This window comes from Lactuca saligna, chromosome 9 (assembly GCF_052625555.1).
Source record: "Lactuca saligna cultivar CGN05327 chromosome 9, ASM5262555v1, whole genome shotgun sequence".
Lineage (NCBI taxonomy): Eukaryota > Viridiplantae > Streptophyta > Magnoliopsida > Asterales > Asteraceae > Lactuca > Lactuca saligna.
This window is the reverse complement of record NC_136425.1, coordinates 162,781,115-162,795,530: the sequence shown is the minus strand read 5'-3', so window position 1 is coordinate 162,795,530 and position 14,416 is coordinate 162,781,115. Positions and strand designations below refer to the sequence as shown.

General features: G+C 30.4%; 2 protein-coding genes across 2 annotated transcripts; one reads left to right on the top strand and one right to left on the bottom strand.

The window, feature by feature from the left end:
- Positions 1–1,314: 1,314 nt before the first annotated feature.
- RHM1 (rhamnose biosynthesis 1) lies at positions 1,315–5,299 on the top strand. The gene is made up of 3 exons (XM_078972833.1): positions 1,315–1,453; positions 2,134–3,718; positions 4,606–5,299. The coding sequence occupies exons 2-3, from the start codon at positions 2,141–2,143 to the stop codon at positions 5,047–5,049; spliced, it is 2,022 nt and encodes a 673-aa protein (XP_078828959.1). The 5' UTR covers positions 1,315–1,453; positions 2,134–2,140; the 3' UTR covers positions 5,050–5,299.
- A 2,999-nt stretch (positions 5,300–8,298) lies between these two features.
- Positions 8,299–8,998, bottom strand: LOC145016897 (uncharacterized). Its single transcript, XM_078975062.1, has 2 exons — positions 8,708–8,998; positions 8,299–8,529 (listed from the first exon to the last, which is right to left on the bottom strand). The coding sequence occupies exons 1-2, from the start codon at positions 8,996–8,998 to the stop codon at positions 8,299–8,301; spliced, it is 522 nt and encodes a 173-aa protein (XP_078831188.1).
- Positions 8,999–14,416: the final 5,418 nt, after the last annotated feature.

Genomic DNA, 14,416 nt, shown 5'->3' with positions numbered 1-14,416 from the left:
AGTCCACAAATGTCACATTCTCATGCACATACTTTCTTCCATGTGATTTCAAGAAAAACATCCATGATTAATTAACATTGTAAATATATTTCGTAACATCCCTATAAAACAAAAACAAAATCTTCAAGCTTCCCTAAATGAATGGGCTTCGAGAACAAATGTAATAACAAAGTACAACTTATTGTGTACTCCTTCGAATCAGGTTCAGTGGTTAGTTCTCGAATGGTCCAACTTGTAGTTTAAACATGATAAAAAATATGTCTCAATTGTTGCGATATGATTTGAGGCCGAGGCTTTGAATGCAGATCATGAAATGGTTTTCTTAAAGGGAAGATGATAACTAAAGGTCAGGGATGTATTTTGAAAATCATAGGCATAATTACTTACACCATTGGCAACAAGATGTTGACTCGCAGAAGACTATGTGGAAAAGACAAAGTTGCCATCATATGCAGCTCATGTCAGGGCTTTCTAACCGAGCCCATGAGATGGTAACCGAGACAGAGACCAAAAGCGATAAATTTTGAAACAATAAGGATGTTTGGAGTCAATTTTCTAAAACATGGCCTACATGGGTTAAAGTTTAAACTACATGGACCATTGTCCATTTATGTAATTTATTCTTATTTTTATTAATTCATAAAAAAGGCCAAAATCTAAGCAAAATACAAACTTGAAAATGTTTGAACTATAGAAATTTTTTCTTCCAAAATACAAACTTGAAACTTTTAATTAGAATAAAATTTAACATTTAACTTTAATGTGTATCCTCCTAATAAATAAAAGTTTTTTTTGACACATATCAATTTCTAATGAGTTTTGATACTTGTTACTTTATAGTATTTTTAAAATAAATATTATCTATTTGTCAATTTTTTATTTGTTTCAATTTTTAAAATTAATATCATACCTATATATGTAAAGTATTAAATATTAAATATCATATATATATATATATATATATATATATATATATAATATTAAATTACATTAAATACGTTTATTCATTTTTTATTTTAACGTTGTACATTAAAAAATATTTTCTATTTATATTTTAATTTAATGTTTAATTTTTTTAAATCAACCTGTGTAATACAGATATCTATTATATAATTAATATTTTTCAAAAGCTTAGAATTATTTTTATGGAATAAGTTTCGCTAATTTTAAGACAATTTTATTATCAGTTTTAGTTTTAAAGTGTGTTAGCCGTAATTATAATAACCATTTGGGATTAAATAGAATTGTCAAAACATCCAATACATTCATGTTGAGGTGAACCATCCACATGTATATATACCTGTGTGTATATATCGATCGAGGCGTCGGTTGCCACTCCTTGAGTCTCGCCAGAAATTACGTGGTTTCTTCTTCATCACCTTTCTGGTCGAGATCTTTCTCTTTTTCGAACACGCAATCTTCTAATTGATCCCGATCCGGAATAAAAATTGATGTAAGTTGATGCTTCTATGAGCTAATTTCTCTTAATTTATGTACTGTTACGTGTATGACTAAACTTCGATCTTCATTTCTATCGAGCGTTTTCGAGTTTTGGTTTATATGCTGCCGACAATTGATTATTTTGCTTAGATCTGGTTTTTAGTGTTTGATATGCTAAATCGAACTTGCATACACCTCAATTCGATATGAGGAAATGCGTAATTTGATGTAGATCTGGTTAGTTTTGGTTCGTGTTTTAGGTTTAATGTGTGATTTCACTTAAACGGTTTGTCGTCATTTTATTCGATTTCCAAATCCGACGAGAGTTAGGTTGAGTTCAACATTTGATTTTAGATTCGGATGCTGATCGTGATCTACTTTGATCAGCTGATTATAAACCCTATCGATTTTTTTAGTGCCTCGAAAAATTAACATGTTGTTTTCCATGGTTAATGCAATGACTTGTAGCTAGTGATCACTTAGGTTGCGTTCTCCGAATGCTTATTATCGAGCCTTCTTTTCTGTAACATACTGTTTAGAACTTTAGATTTGCCAAACTTGCCATACGACTAAGTAACTATGTGTTCTGTTGTCTGCTGTTGAAGTAAGATTGTTTTCTCATATTCAAATCTTTGACTGTTTTTAGCATGTTGATTTTGAGTTAGGCTTTTGATTTGTTTACCTTTCTTACAGCTCCAGTATGACTACTTACACGCCAAAGAACATCCTTATCACTGGAGCAGCTGGCTTCATTGCATCTCATGTTGCTAATCGGCTCATCAGAAGCTACCCTGATTACAAGATTGTCGTCCTTGACAAGCTTGATTATTGTTCAAGTCTCAAGAACCTCAACCCCTCCAGATCATCTCCCAACTTCAAATTTGTCAAGGGTGACATCGGGAGTGCAGATCTAGTCAACTACCTCCTCATAACCGAATCCATCGATACCATAATGCACTTTGCTGCTCAAACCCATGTTGATAACTCATTTGGCAACAGCTTTGAGTTCACAAAGAACAACATCTATGGCACCCATGTCCTTCTAGAAGCCTGCAAAGTCACTGGTCAAATCAGACGATTCATCCATGTCAGCACAGATGAAGTGTATGGTGAAACAGAGGAAGATGCCATTGTTGGAAACCATGAAGCTTCTCAACTTCTTCCCACAAACCCATATTCAGCCACAAAAGCAGGTGCAGAAATGCTTGTAATGGCTTATGGTAGATCATACGGGTTACCCGTGATCACCACAAGAGGAAACAACGTCTATGGCCCAAACCAATTCCCAGAAAAACTAATCCCTAAATTCATTCTCTTAGCCATGAGAGGAAAACCACTTCCAATTCATGGAGATGGATCAAATGTAAGGAGTTACCTCTACTGTGAAGATGTAGCTGAAGCTTTTGAAGTCATTCTTCACAAAGGTGAAGTTGGTCATGTTTACAACATAGGGACGAAAAGGGAAAGAAGAGTTATCGATGTTGCAAAAGACATGTGCAAACTTTTCAACATGGATCCTGATTCCAGCATCAAGTTTGTTGAAAACAGACCATTCAATGATCAAAGATACTTTCTAGATGATGAGAAGCTAAAAAGCTTAGGGTGGTCTGAAAGGACAATATGGGAAGAAGGTTTAAAAAAAACAATCGAATGGTACACTAGTAACCCTAATTGGTGGGGTGACGTATCAGGTGCACTTCTCCCTCATCCAAGAATGTTAATGATGCCAGGTGGCGTTGACCGACTTGTTGATGGACCTGAAAACACTGAATTCGATACACCCCATGAAGCAAACAACAATTCCCAGATCGGAATCAGTGTTTCCGCCCCCAAAACAAGTTCCAATTCCACCAAGAAACCTTCCTTGAAGTTCTTGATTTATGGTAAAACAGGTTGGATTGGTGGATTGCTTGGAAAAATCTGTCAAAAACAAGGGATTCAATATGAATATGGAAAAGGGCGTTTGCAGGATCGATCACAGCTTTTGGCTGATATTCAAAGTGTTAAACCTACTCATGTTTTCAATGCTGCTGGTGTTACTGGAAGACCGAATGTTGACTGGTGTGAATCTCACAAGACAGAGACAATTAGCACAAATGTTTCAGGGACTCTTAATCTGGCTGATGTTTGTAGAGAACATGGTTTGTTGATGATTAATTTTGCTACTGGATGTATTTTTGAGTATGATTCTGCACATCCCGAAGGTTCTGGAATTGGTTTTAAGGAAGAAGATAAACCCAATTTCCTTGGCTCCTTTTATTCCAAGACTAAGGCTATGGTAAGTACTAATCACTATTCCTTTTCTTTTTGTTTTTTCTAATTGCTAAAAGGCCATGGAATCAAAGAAGGAATGGAATGGGCCATTCCGATTCCGATTCCAACTCCTTCCATTTTCTTACCTTCATTCCTAAGTCTGCTTTTCTTTTTCATTCCTTCATCGAATGGAATGGAATGAGAAATCGAGATATAGCCTTTTTTTTGTAATCAGTAGAGAACTTTTTTTTTTGCAAAGAAAAAAAAATCATTATTTTAATTAAATGACAATCTACTCTTGTAAAATAAGTAAAATCATATTTTCTTATCATAAATGACAACTTTTATTATCTTCAACTTTTATTGTAAAAAAAAAAAAAAAAAAAAAAAAAAATCTTCTGCTACAAAAGGTAGTTTTCTTGTATGACATAAAAATATCACAGACAATTCCTCTAAAAAATATTCATCATTTCAATTAAATTATACTTTTAAAATAACTAATATATATATTATTACAATTTCATTTCATCATCCGTAATTTCTTATTTCTATAAACAAAATTCCATTAACTATAATCAAAAGTGTAAAATACACATTATATGGATTAAGAAAAGTCTCATTATTTCGGGAAAATTTTCAATAAAGTCCTAAATATTTTCTTTTTGAACAGAAAAGTCTCATTATTTCAGGAAAATCACATAATCTGCCATTTTCTGCTAAAATAAAAAAAATAATCAGGACCTTTCTGTTCAAAAAAAAAAAAAAATCAGAAGTTTATCAAAAAATTTCCCAAAATAATGAGACTTTTCTGCATAAAACCCCACACATTGTATACAAAAGAAGAAGCATATAAAATTGGATTCCGAAACGCAATGACCGATTCCATTCCGACAATTTTCAATTCCATTCCAGGTTGAAGAGCTTTTAAAAGAATACGACAACGTATGCACACTCCGAGTCCGAATGCCAATCTCCTCAGACCTCAACAACCCGCGAAACTTCATCACAAAAATCTCTCGTTACAACAAAGTAGTCAACATCCCCAACAGCATGACAATCCTTGATGAACTCCTCCCAATCTCAATAGAAATGGCCAAAAGAAACCTCAAAGGAATCTGGAACTTCACAAACCCCGGTGTCATAACCCACAATCAAATCCTCCAAATGTATCAAAATTACATAAATCCCGAATTCAAATGGCAAAACTTCACACTCCAAGAACAAGCTCTTGTCATTGTGGCCCCACGTAGCAACAATGAATTGGATGCTTCCAAATTGAAGAAGGAGTTTCCTGAGTTGATGTCCATTCAGGAGTCCTTGATCAAGTACGTGTTCGAACCTAATAAGAAACATTGACAAAATCATCAATCGTTTTTTTTTTTTTTTTTTTTTTAAAAAGAAATTTGTAAACTTGAGGCTTCTTTTATGAATCTTTAGGTATTTTATATTCTTCGTGTTTTTGTGTTTCGTTAAAAAGTTTTAGTTTTATGAATATTTTCCCTTTAGATTTCGTTAAAAGAGAGAACTTATTCTAGGAGGGTTGTAATATTGGATTTTCTACAAGATTTGTTATGTTGCTTATTATTGAGTAAAGTACGTTGAGTTATTATTATTATTATTTTTTTTTTTCAAGTGCTTTTGTGATTTGTTTTGATATATATATATCATATGGTATTGGATCGGGTAAATGGGATTGTTAGTTAAATATTATGTTTTCTTTATAGTTAAATGTCAGAAATAGCAATGTATTTTCATTGATTTGTTATTTAATAGTTATGCAAATAAATGAAAGTATGTTGTTGTTTTTATGTGTTTGGTTGATAAGAAGTTTGAAGTACAATAGAAAGTAATGAAATTAGGCTGTCATAATATTAAATGTACAGTTTTAATAACGCTTACAATAATACTTACTTGAAAAATTAGGTTTAATCCTGTATGAGGTTGGAAAAATGGTTCACAATTTGCATTTTATAAAAGATAACATGTTAATTTGGACGTTTTTTCAACAAAGTTTTGAGGTTATTATTTTGCAAAAAAATAATAATTATTATTGGTTTTGGAATATATATATATATATATATATATATATATATATATATATATATATATATATATATATATATATATATATATATATATATATATATATATATATATATATATATATATGAAAAAGATGTAGTTTTATGTTGAAAGTGATGATAAGTTGTTAGATACTTAAAATACTTGGTACAAAATAATGGCATGTTTTATGCGATTCTACCTCACGTTCTTTTGAAAAAGAAAAAAAGTTATTGTTATGCTAGCCTAACAAATTAATTTTGTATAGTGGTTTAAATGTTCTTTTGTAACTTTTTTTTTCCTTTCAAGGGTATGAATTCATGATTTTAGGATTTAAAAAGTCATTCCGAAAGAAAATGAAGGGGTCGCCCGATAGGGGTGGTAAACCGAGCCATTGTGTCAATGTTTTTGTCCAACACGACAAGGTCTTATGTAACACGAACACGATACGACACGATATCATGTTTTTTTAACTAATACGAAAACAAACCAATTAAAAAACCACAAACACGACACGATAAAGATAACATAATATAACAATTAGTTTATTTAATTAAAATTTAATCATACATAACACAAAAAAAACGGCAAATAAAGGCTAAATCGTGTCAATTTCGTGTTGAATTTTGAACACGACACGACATGACATCGTGTTTTTTACACTTGACACGAACACATATTCGAATTTTAATTTCGTTACGTATCGTGTATTTTTATCATGTCGTGTCAACAATTGACATCCCTATCACCCAGTGAACCCCTTCATAAGAAGGTTTAAAGTTAAAAAAAAAAAATGTAACCTCATCAGACACATTCCTTAATTAAGATCTCTCTCTCTCTCTCACACACACATCCGCACACCGCCATAAAGCCCTAATCCTCGTTTCCTTCCACCAGTGATTGCCTCTATTATTCCCTTTACCCTTTGTTCCAACATTGCCACTAATCCACCATATTCTGCCACCAGAATCGTCCACCAGGTTTAAGAAAAAAGATCCGATTTAAGATTCTAAGCTATAGAACAGTTACACTTTTTATACCCTTGTAAAGCTCTTTGAGGGTACATGGAAGATTGGATCATTCGACTTGGTGCCAAATGATTTCCAACATGATATATGAGCCAACGCTCCTATAAGTGTTCTCTAACGAAAACATACTTTCCTTAGATTAATGGTTTTTAAGCTCTGACGAAAATGGTCATATTTTGTGTAACAATGCAGTTGACAACGATGTAGTGATACGAGAAATCGAAATCGAAGATAGAATTATGCAGAGCAGTGGAGCTATGTTAAGAACCCCCATTGAAGAAGATGAATATACCACCACCACCACCACCGTCGTTACTAGAAAATGGTGAACCACCTTTACCACTACCTCCTCCAAATGAATTACTAGAAAACTTGATGCCTCTCATGTTAGACAGAGCTGCATTGACTCCTACTCCCCTGAACCTCGAAGGTGTGAAAGTTTCATCATCACAGAGTAAACGGGTTTGTCTGATTTGAAAGATTTAACTAATTCAAGAGATTTGTTTCTTGAGCTCGGTTTTTTCATCACTTTAAATGTAAATCTGTGTTCACAAATCGAAAAAGTATTGAGGGAAATGGATTTGATTTCCAAAGGGTTTAATCAAATTGTGGGTTCGTAGATTGCCTGAAGAACAAACTGGGTGTTTGAAGCATACATTTGCTGCATAGAAAATGACCCGAAAGATTGAATTTGGAGGAGGAGAGAGAAGCGAAAAGACAAGCTAGTCACAAATTTAAAGACGATTTTCTTTAATGAACTTGACTCATCCATCCATGAAGTAGTATTTGTCTTTGAAACGTATTTGATACTCCATTCAACATCAGATTTGTTCTTGAGAACAACTGTGCTCTCTTGTTGTTGTTTTTTTCTAAATACTTCTCAGCAAAAGCAGGCGGCAATGGCTGCAAAATATGATAAATAATTGAAGATCTATGTAATGAGAAGCAAAAAAATGGTTCATGTATGTGAGGGAGAGAGGTCGTTTCAGTTGACTGAATGGGCATAATAACTCTTGGCTTACGTGGCAACGATGAGTTGACTCACTACTAAGTCATTGTTGACTCACCTGCTTAGTTGGCAGTTGATTAGACAATGTAACCTTCAAAAATAGGTAAATGTACGAAATTAACCGGTAAAACACAACTTCGTATGCCGTCAAATGAAAAAAAAAAAAAAAAAAAAAAAAAAAAAAAAAAAAAAAGTCACAGTGGACCATTTAAACTAGGATAAATGTCATATTAACCCAACAAACTTTTCACGTTTGTCCGATTTAGTCACCAAAGTTATTTTTCTGTGCAATAGGTCACTAAACTTGTTGGTAACCTGTTAATTACACCATTTTACCTGATTTTATAGGTTGCCCATTTTGACTTGCCATTTTACTTCGATCTACATCACCTCAAAGTCATTATATCCTTCTTTCCTTTCCTCTCTACACATCTAATTGCATTCTTCGTTCTTTCCTCTAATCACACACATTTGGGTTTGACTCTCATTTGAATTTGGAATTAACAATTAAGAATTGGAGATGATTTTATCATAAATTGTTTGACGATTCAGAGAAGATTCAATGGTGGTGGTGAATTTATACAGAATAATTGCAATAATTCCAGCAGACAAACCTCCCAGAAACGCCTGAAGAGGTAACGGAGGAGCATTTTCCTCAATCGACGTCATTGCTTTCAAACTCTCAATTGCCTCCTCCTTCAACGTCTTTTTAGTTTCTGTTTTCTTAGACCTAAATTTCTAGTCCATAGACAAAATTCTCAACTCAATCATTGCTAATACTCACATATAATTGCAATAGGTTCAGTTACGAATCATAATTACGGTTTATACAAATCAAACCCCTGTGATAGATAGATAGAGAGTGTGTGTGTGTGTATGTGTGTGTGTGAGAGAGAGAGAGAGAGAGAACATGAACCAGTTCTTTGGCACGCTTTGCACGATGACGGAGGGAGCGAAAGAGGAAGATGGAGATGGTGCCAGTGCCGGTGAGGAGAATGTTGGTGGCGACTTGGAGAGTGGTAGGGTCATCGTCGGTGGAGATAAATGAAGGTATAGAGAAGGGGAGTTCAATGGGTCCATCTTCAGGCAAGGCTGAATCGGGAGTTGAGATACCAATGAGGCAAGAGGCCGGTTTCATAAACCTTCTCGAAGTCGAAATTGAACCGAAATCGATTCTCGGTTTCACCTTCTCCGGCAGAAGATACATTCGATTTCTTCGCACTTACAATTAATCTCCTAGGGTTTTTGAGTGAAGCGAGACTGGTGTGAGGTGTAGTGGCAAGGAGAGAAATGAGTTAGAGGTGAGATTCGGAGCCATGATTGAAAGCAAATGTTGGTTGACTCTCTATCTTTGGCTCTTTTGTGTGGGATTTGAGGGTGTGATTGAATCCATTCAGTGTGTGACCTATTGCGCAGAAAAATAACTTTGGTGACTAAATCGGACAAACGTGAAAAGTTCCTTGTGTTAATATGACATTTACCACAGTCAAATCCTTCCTGGCATGTATATTACCTTTAAATCCAGTTGCAGGTAAGAAAATGGTATTTTAAAACATGGAAATGAGAGTTTATTACTTTAATGTGCAAAAAAAAAAAAAAAAAAAAAAAAAAAAGTTTAGTAACCGTTTAAAACAAACGCGAAAAGTTTGATGGGCTAATATAACATTTGCCTTTTAAACTAATATAAACATTGTTGGGATATAGTGATAATAACCTAAAAAAAAATGAAAATTTTCATGAGAAGTATAAGGGTACATGAAATATATCCAATTCAAAATTTTACTGAATCACTTTTGTTATCTCATACTTGTTTTCGTGAAAAAGTTCCAATCGAAATGGAGTGTTTTTTCAAGAGACTAGCTTAACTATTCAATAAAGGGAAAATATCATCTTTGTTTACATTTAAGTTTTTTTTTTTTTTTTTTTTTTTTTTTTTTTTTTTTTTTTTTTGTATATATTCGACTATTTAACTTGTTATATGTATTCACATATTACCATTATCACTGGCTATAACAGGTGACAATGTTAATATGTGACCAAATTTAACAAGTTAAACAATCATATGTGTACAAAAAAAGAATATTGTCTAAATGTAAACAAAACAAAAAGTTAATTACCCTGATAAGTTATTTCCCCCACTTTTAATAGCATTTTTATTTTTCATATTTGTTTGTATTCTTTTTTCAAATGTTATTTTTAAAGTATCCATAATGTCCTAAATATTAATTAAATATTGATCAATTCTAAACTTTACTTTTCAATTAATAAATATGTTTTTGTTTTGTGAAATATTTTGTATAACCTTTTATATTTTTTTTCTTTTGTTTTTAAACATATATAATATTTATAAAGTAAATAGTATCTAACAACAAAATTAAATAAATTAAATATGTAACAATAAGTATGAATGGTCTTTTAAAAAAAATACATTAGTTAGCAAAAAAAAAAAAAAAAAAAAAAAAAAAAAAAAAAAAAAAAAAAAAAACAACTATGTAATGTAAGTGTTTTAAAATTATTACAACTTTTTAATTGGAAGTTTATAAATTTTTAATTTTTTTAATACAATGTTTTTAAACTAGTACTTAATGAAAAATATTTTTAAAATGTTATAAAAAAATATTAAATTCATATAAAATTTATGAAGCACTTTAAAAATGTTATAAAAAATAGAAATAATTATATATATATATATATATATATATATATATATATATATATATATATATATATATATATATATATATAATTAATTCCTAATGGGCTTAAAAATTGTAAAGTTCTTAATGTTTGAGATTTTTGACATAAAAAGGTTAATCCTTAAGACCAATTATAAATACTAATTTTTCTTTTTTGCATTTTTGCCCTAACATTTGATAACTTATATACTTCCTGAGTTATCTACCTCTTTCCTTTTTTTACCACATTGTGTGTACAAGAAAAAAATAGAAAACAACCAATAATTAACAAAAAAATGAATCATTAATCATAAAACTTGAATGTTACAATTTTCCGACGCATTAAACTATTTCAAACCCACAACGTAGTGCGGACGTTTTTACTAGCTTTATAAAAGTTATAAAAAATTGTATGAAAATGTAAATAAATAAATAAATAAAAAGTTAAAAACATGTAAGGAAAATTTAAAACATTTATAAAACATTTGGTTTTATAAAACATTTGGTTTAAAAGCACTTGACTAAAGTTATATGAAAGTATCAAAAAAGGTTTAAAAAATTATAAGCAAAATTTAAAACATTGTATTAGAAAAACCTATAGGAAAAAATATCATAAAAATATTATAAGAAGTTAAGAAAAATCTGAAGAAAATTGTAAAAACAAATTGTTCACATTTAGACAACATTTTTTGTATATATTTAACCATTTAACTGGTTAAACATTTAACTTGTTAAATGTTGTTACATATTATCATTATCACTTATGGTAATATGTGGCCACATTTAACAAGTTAAATTGTTAAATGTGTAAAAAATAAAGAAATTGTCTAAATATGAACGAGACGAAAAGATAATTACTCTGATAAGACCCTTCAATAAATTATCAAGGGTAATTAACTAAAAATAAGCTCAAATTAGAAAAAGATTTTCGTAAGCTAGCATAAAATTACTATTTAAAACTAAATAATTTTAATCAAAAACTATTTTAAATAGTAAATAAAGAAAATTTCCTCTTATTTATAGCAAACTTAATAATTTTTTCTTAAAACATTATATATATTTTATTTAGGTGTACTTTTATCTAATTATATATTTTAAAATAGGAACAACTATTTTTAGCAAATATTCCTATACAAATAAAGTTAGAACTTCCAACTCAAAATAAAAACTAAAGTTTCGGGCTTCAACTCTAGCTTGTATTCATGTTATCTTTATCTTATTTGTAATATCAAAAGGCATTTTGTTTATGGTTGAAAATGTGTCCCCTCTTACAAAGTTGATGGTTTAAATCTCATGACGGTAAAAATGTGTAGGTTAAGAGTATAATTTAGAAGATATGTATATTAGTTGTTCTAACAAAATATAATTGTAATGCTTGCAACTACTTTTAACAAATAATTTCATACAAATAAAAGTTAAATATTCAAAATTCCACATAAAAACTATAACTTAATGTTTCAACTCCATGTTCTAGCTTTGTCTTTTTCCCTTCCAAGAATAAACCCTAAATCAATCAGTACAAATAGAACAACCCAATTTATACGGATTTGCTTAGAGATGTTTTAGAGGCCATCGTTTAAATATAATGGTTTTGTATTATTCAGTAAATTACAATAAATGATAAATGTTTAATAAGCAACAATAGCGTATTGCCCCCAGAAAAAATGGCTTTATCACTAGGGATGACAAATCGGAAGGTTGTATCAAGTTTTTAGCTGACACAAAACTAACACGACAATGTTTTATATAACATGAATACGACATAACACAAAATCGTGTTTTATTTTACTAACACGAAAACAACCAAACTAAAACACGCTAAAAACAACTATCTCAAAAAAGGACAAAATAAAAATAAACATTTAGATAACATGAAAAACATGACAAAAACATATTAATGGTGTATCACTTTTGTGTCAAATCTTTAACACAAACACGATACTACGTTGTGTTTTTTTACACTTGACACGAACACAAACAAGAATTTAAAATTTAATTTCGTCCCGATTTTGTTTCGTATGTGTATCTTTGTTGTGTTGTGTCATGGATTGCTACCCTATTACTTATATCATGGAAACAGTTTTCCACAATTTTCATGAATATATTTGTCTTAAAAAAATATATCGCTTTCTAATTTATATAACTAATAAAGAAGTGGACAATTAATTATATTAAACACTATATATATATATATATATATATATATATATATATATATATATATATATATATATATATATATATATATATATATATATATATATATATATATATATCAAAAAAGGAAAAAGTTGATCAAACTGATCCGGTATCAGAAATACTTATTACTAAAAGTTTGTTGGACCAAAAAATATTATATTTATTTCAAGAATGTACAAAATAAAGCATACAAGATCCATGATCTTGAGCAACGAATCCATCATGTTTAAAGTTCTTTTCTTGTTAATAATATTTTTATATTCATGTAACGTTAGATGAACTTTGGTGATTAAATGTACAATTGACACGAACCAAAAACAAGATCCCATCTTAGACTATTAATTATCACTACGCCCTCAATCATACCTTCCACCTCGCCATCGATCTTCCATATGAGGATATAAATATTCTTACAGCACCACAAAAATAGCTGGCAATCGTCTCATATATATATTAATGCTTAATCTTTTAATATAGGGATGGACCAAAATAGACGGCTTATTTTAAGAAAATGATAATCTTTTTTATACTTTAAAAAAAATAATCTCAATTTTGTAATGATTCTTGATTTGTGAAATTGTTTTTTTGATGGTAAAAACCTTTGTAAAAACTTCAAATAAGGTATTGATTACGACATTACGAATCTTTCCGAACCGTTTTAAGTTTTTTGTGGTGGAACAATTCAAAAACAAGTTTGGTATTTTGCAATAGTATGATCATTTTATTTAGAATGTGAAAAAGATGACCGATTTTTTTTTTTTTGAACAACCAATCACATATGAAAAAAGAATGAAGCTAACAACTAGTAAGATGCTAGAAAAAGAGTTACATTATAAGGATCAATTCCAACCCTTAGAATCCAAGGATTAGATCACTCCAATGAGTATTAAGATGTTCTAAAAGTAAATTAAGTCTCAAATGATTCATTAGAATGTTTGTTGATGGGAGTCAAGAGTTATTAAGAGCTTAATGTCTAGCTAGGATGTTTAGATGTCAACATAAGCTTTCCTTTAGCTCTTTTGACATCAAGGTCTTAACCATTAAGACACGAGTAGAGAAATACTTAATTGAGATAAAATAATGCCAATAACACTTATTTAGGTCATTAGGACCTTATAGTGTAATATTTTTCCTATGCAAAACACGACTGTCTACTCCTCTAATAGGAATGTGAAACGCTACTTTGACCTTGGATCATTCGTTTAGCATTCCAATACTTCTAACACTCTTATATAAGTGTAAATAGGCTATTAAAGCATTAAAATGAGTTTACAAATGTCCTAGGAGTATTATGGTCATTTTGTAACCAAAGATTGGTTATGTTAATATTTGAAGTATGGGGTGAAATGAAAGTATAAGATGCAAAGAAGGTAGAATAGCTTAGCTTACATTGAGGTGAACATTATCGAATACATGTCCCATAAAAACAAATCAAATATGTTTCATAATTCAAAAGTGTTAAAGATGTTTAACTATCGTTTGTTATGTGTTTAACTATGTGATATGAAGAAGTTGTAGTAGAAAGGGGGGAAACTTACTTTTTATATTGATCAAATAGTAATTGGTACATAACACTACAGATAAATAATACTAAATTTCACAAAAAAAAAAAAAAAATCAATTAGTTTTAAGAACTCATAGTTTTCTTAAGAACCTAAAAACTATTTTTCTTGATAACTTTTTCAAGAAAATAACTTAATGCATCTTGACAAACATATATAAGCAAGAGTGTAGAAATTATCATAAAAGAT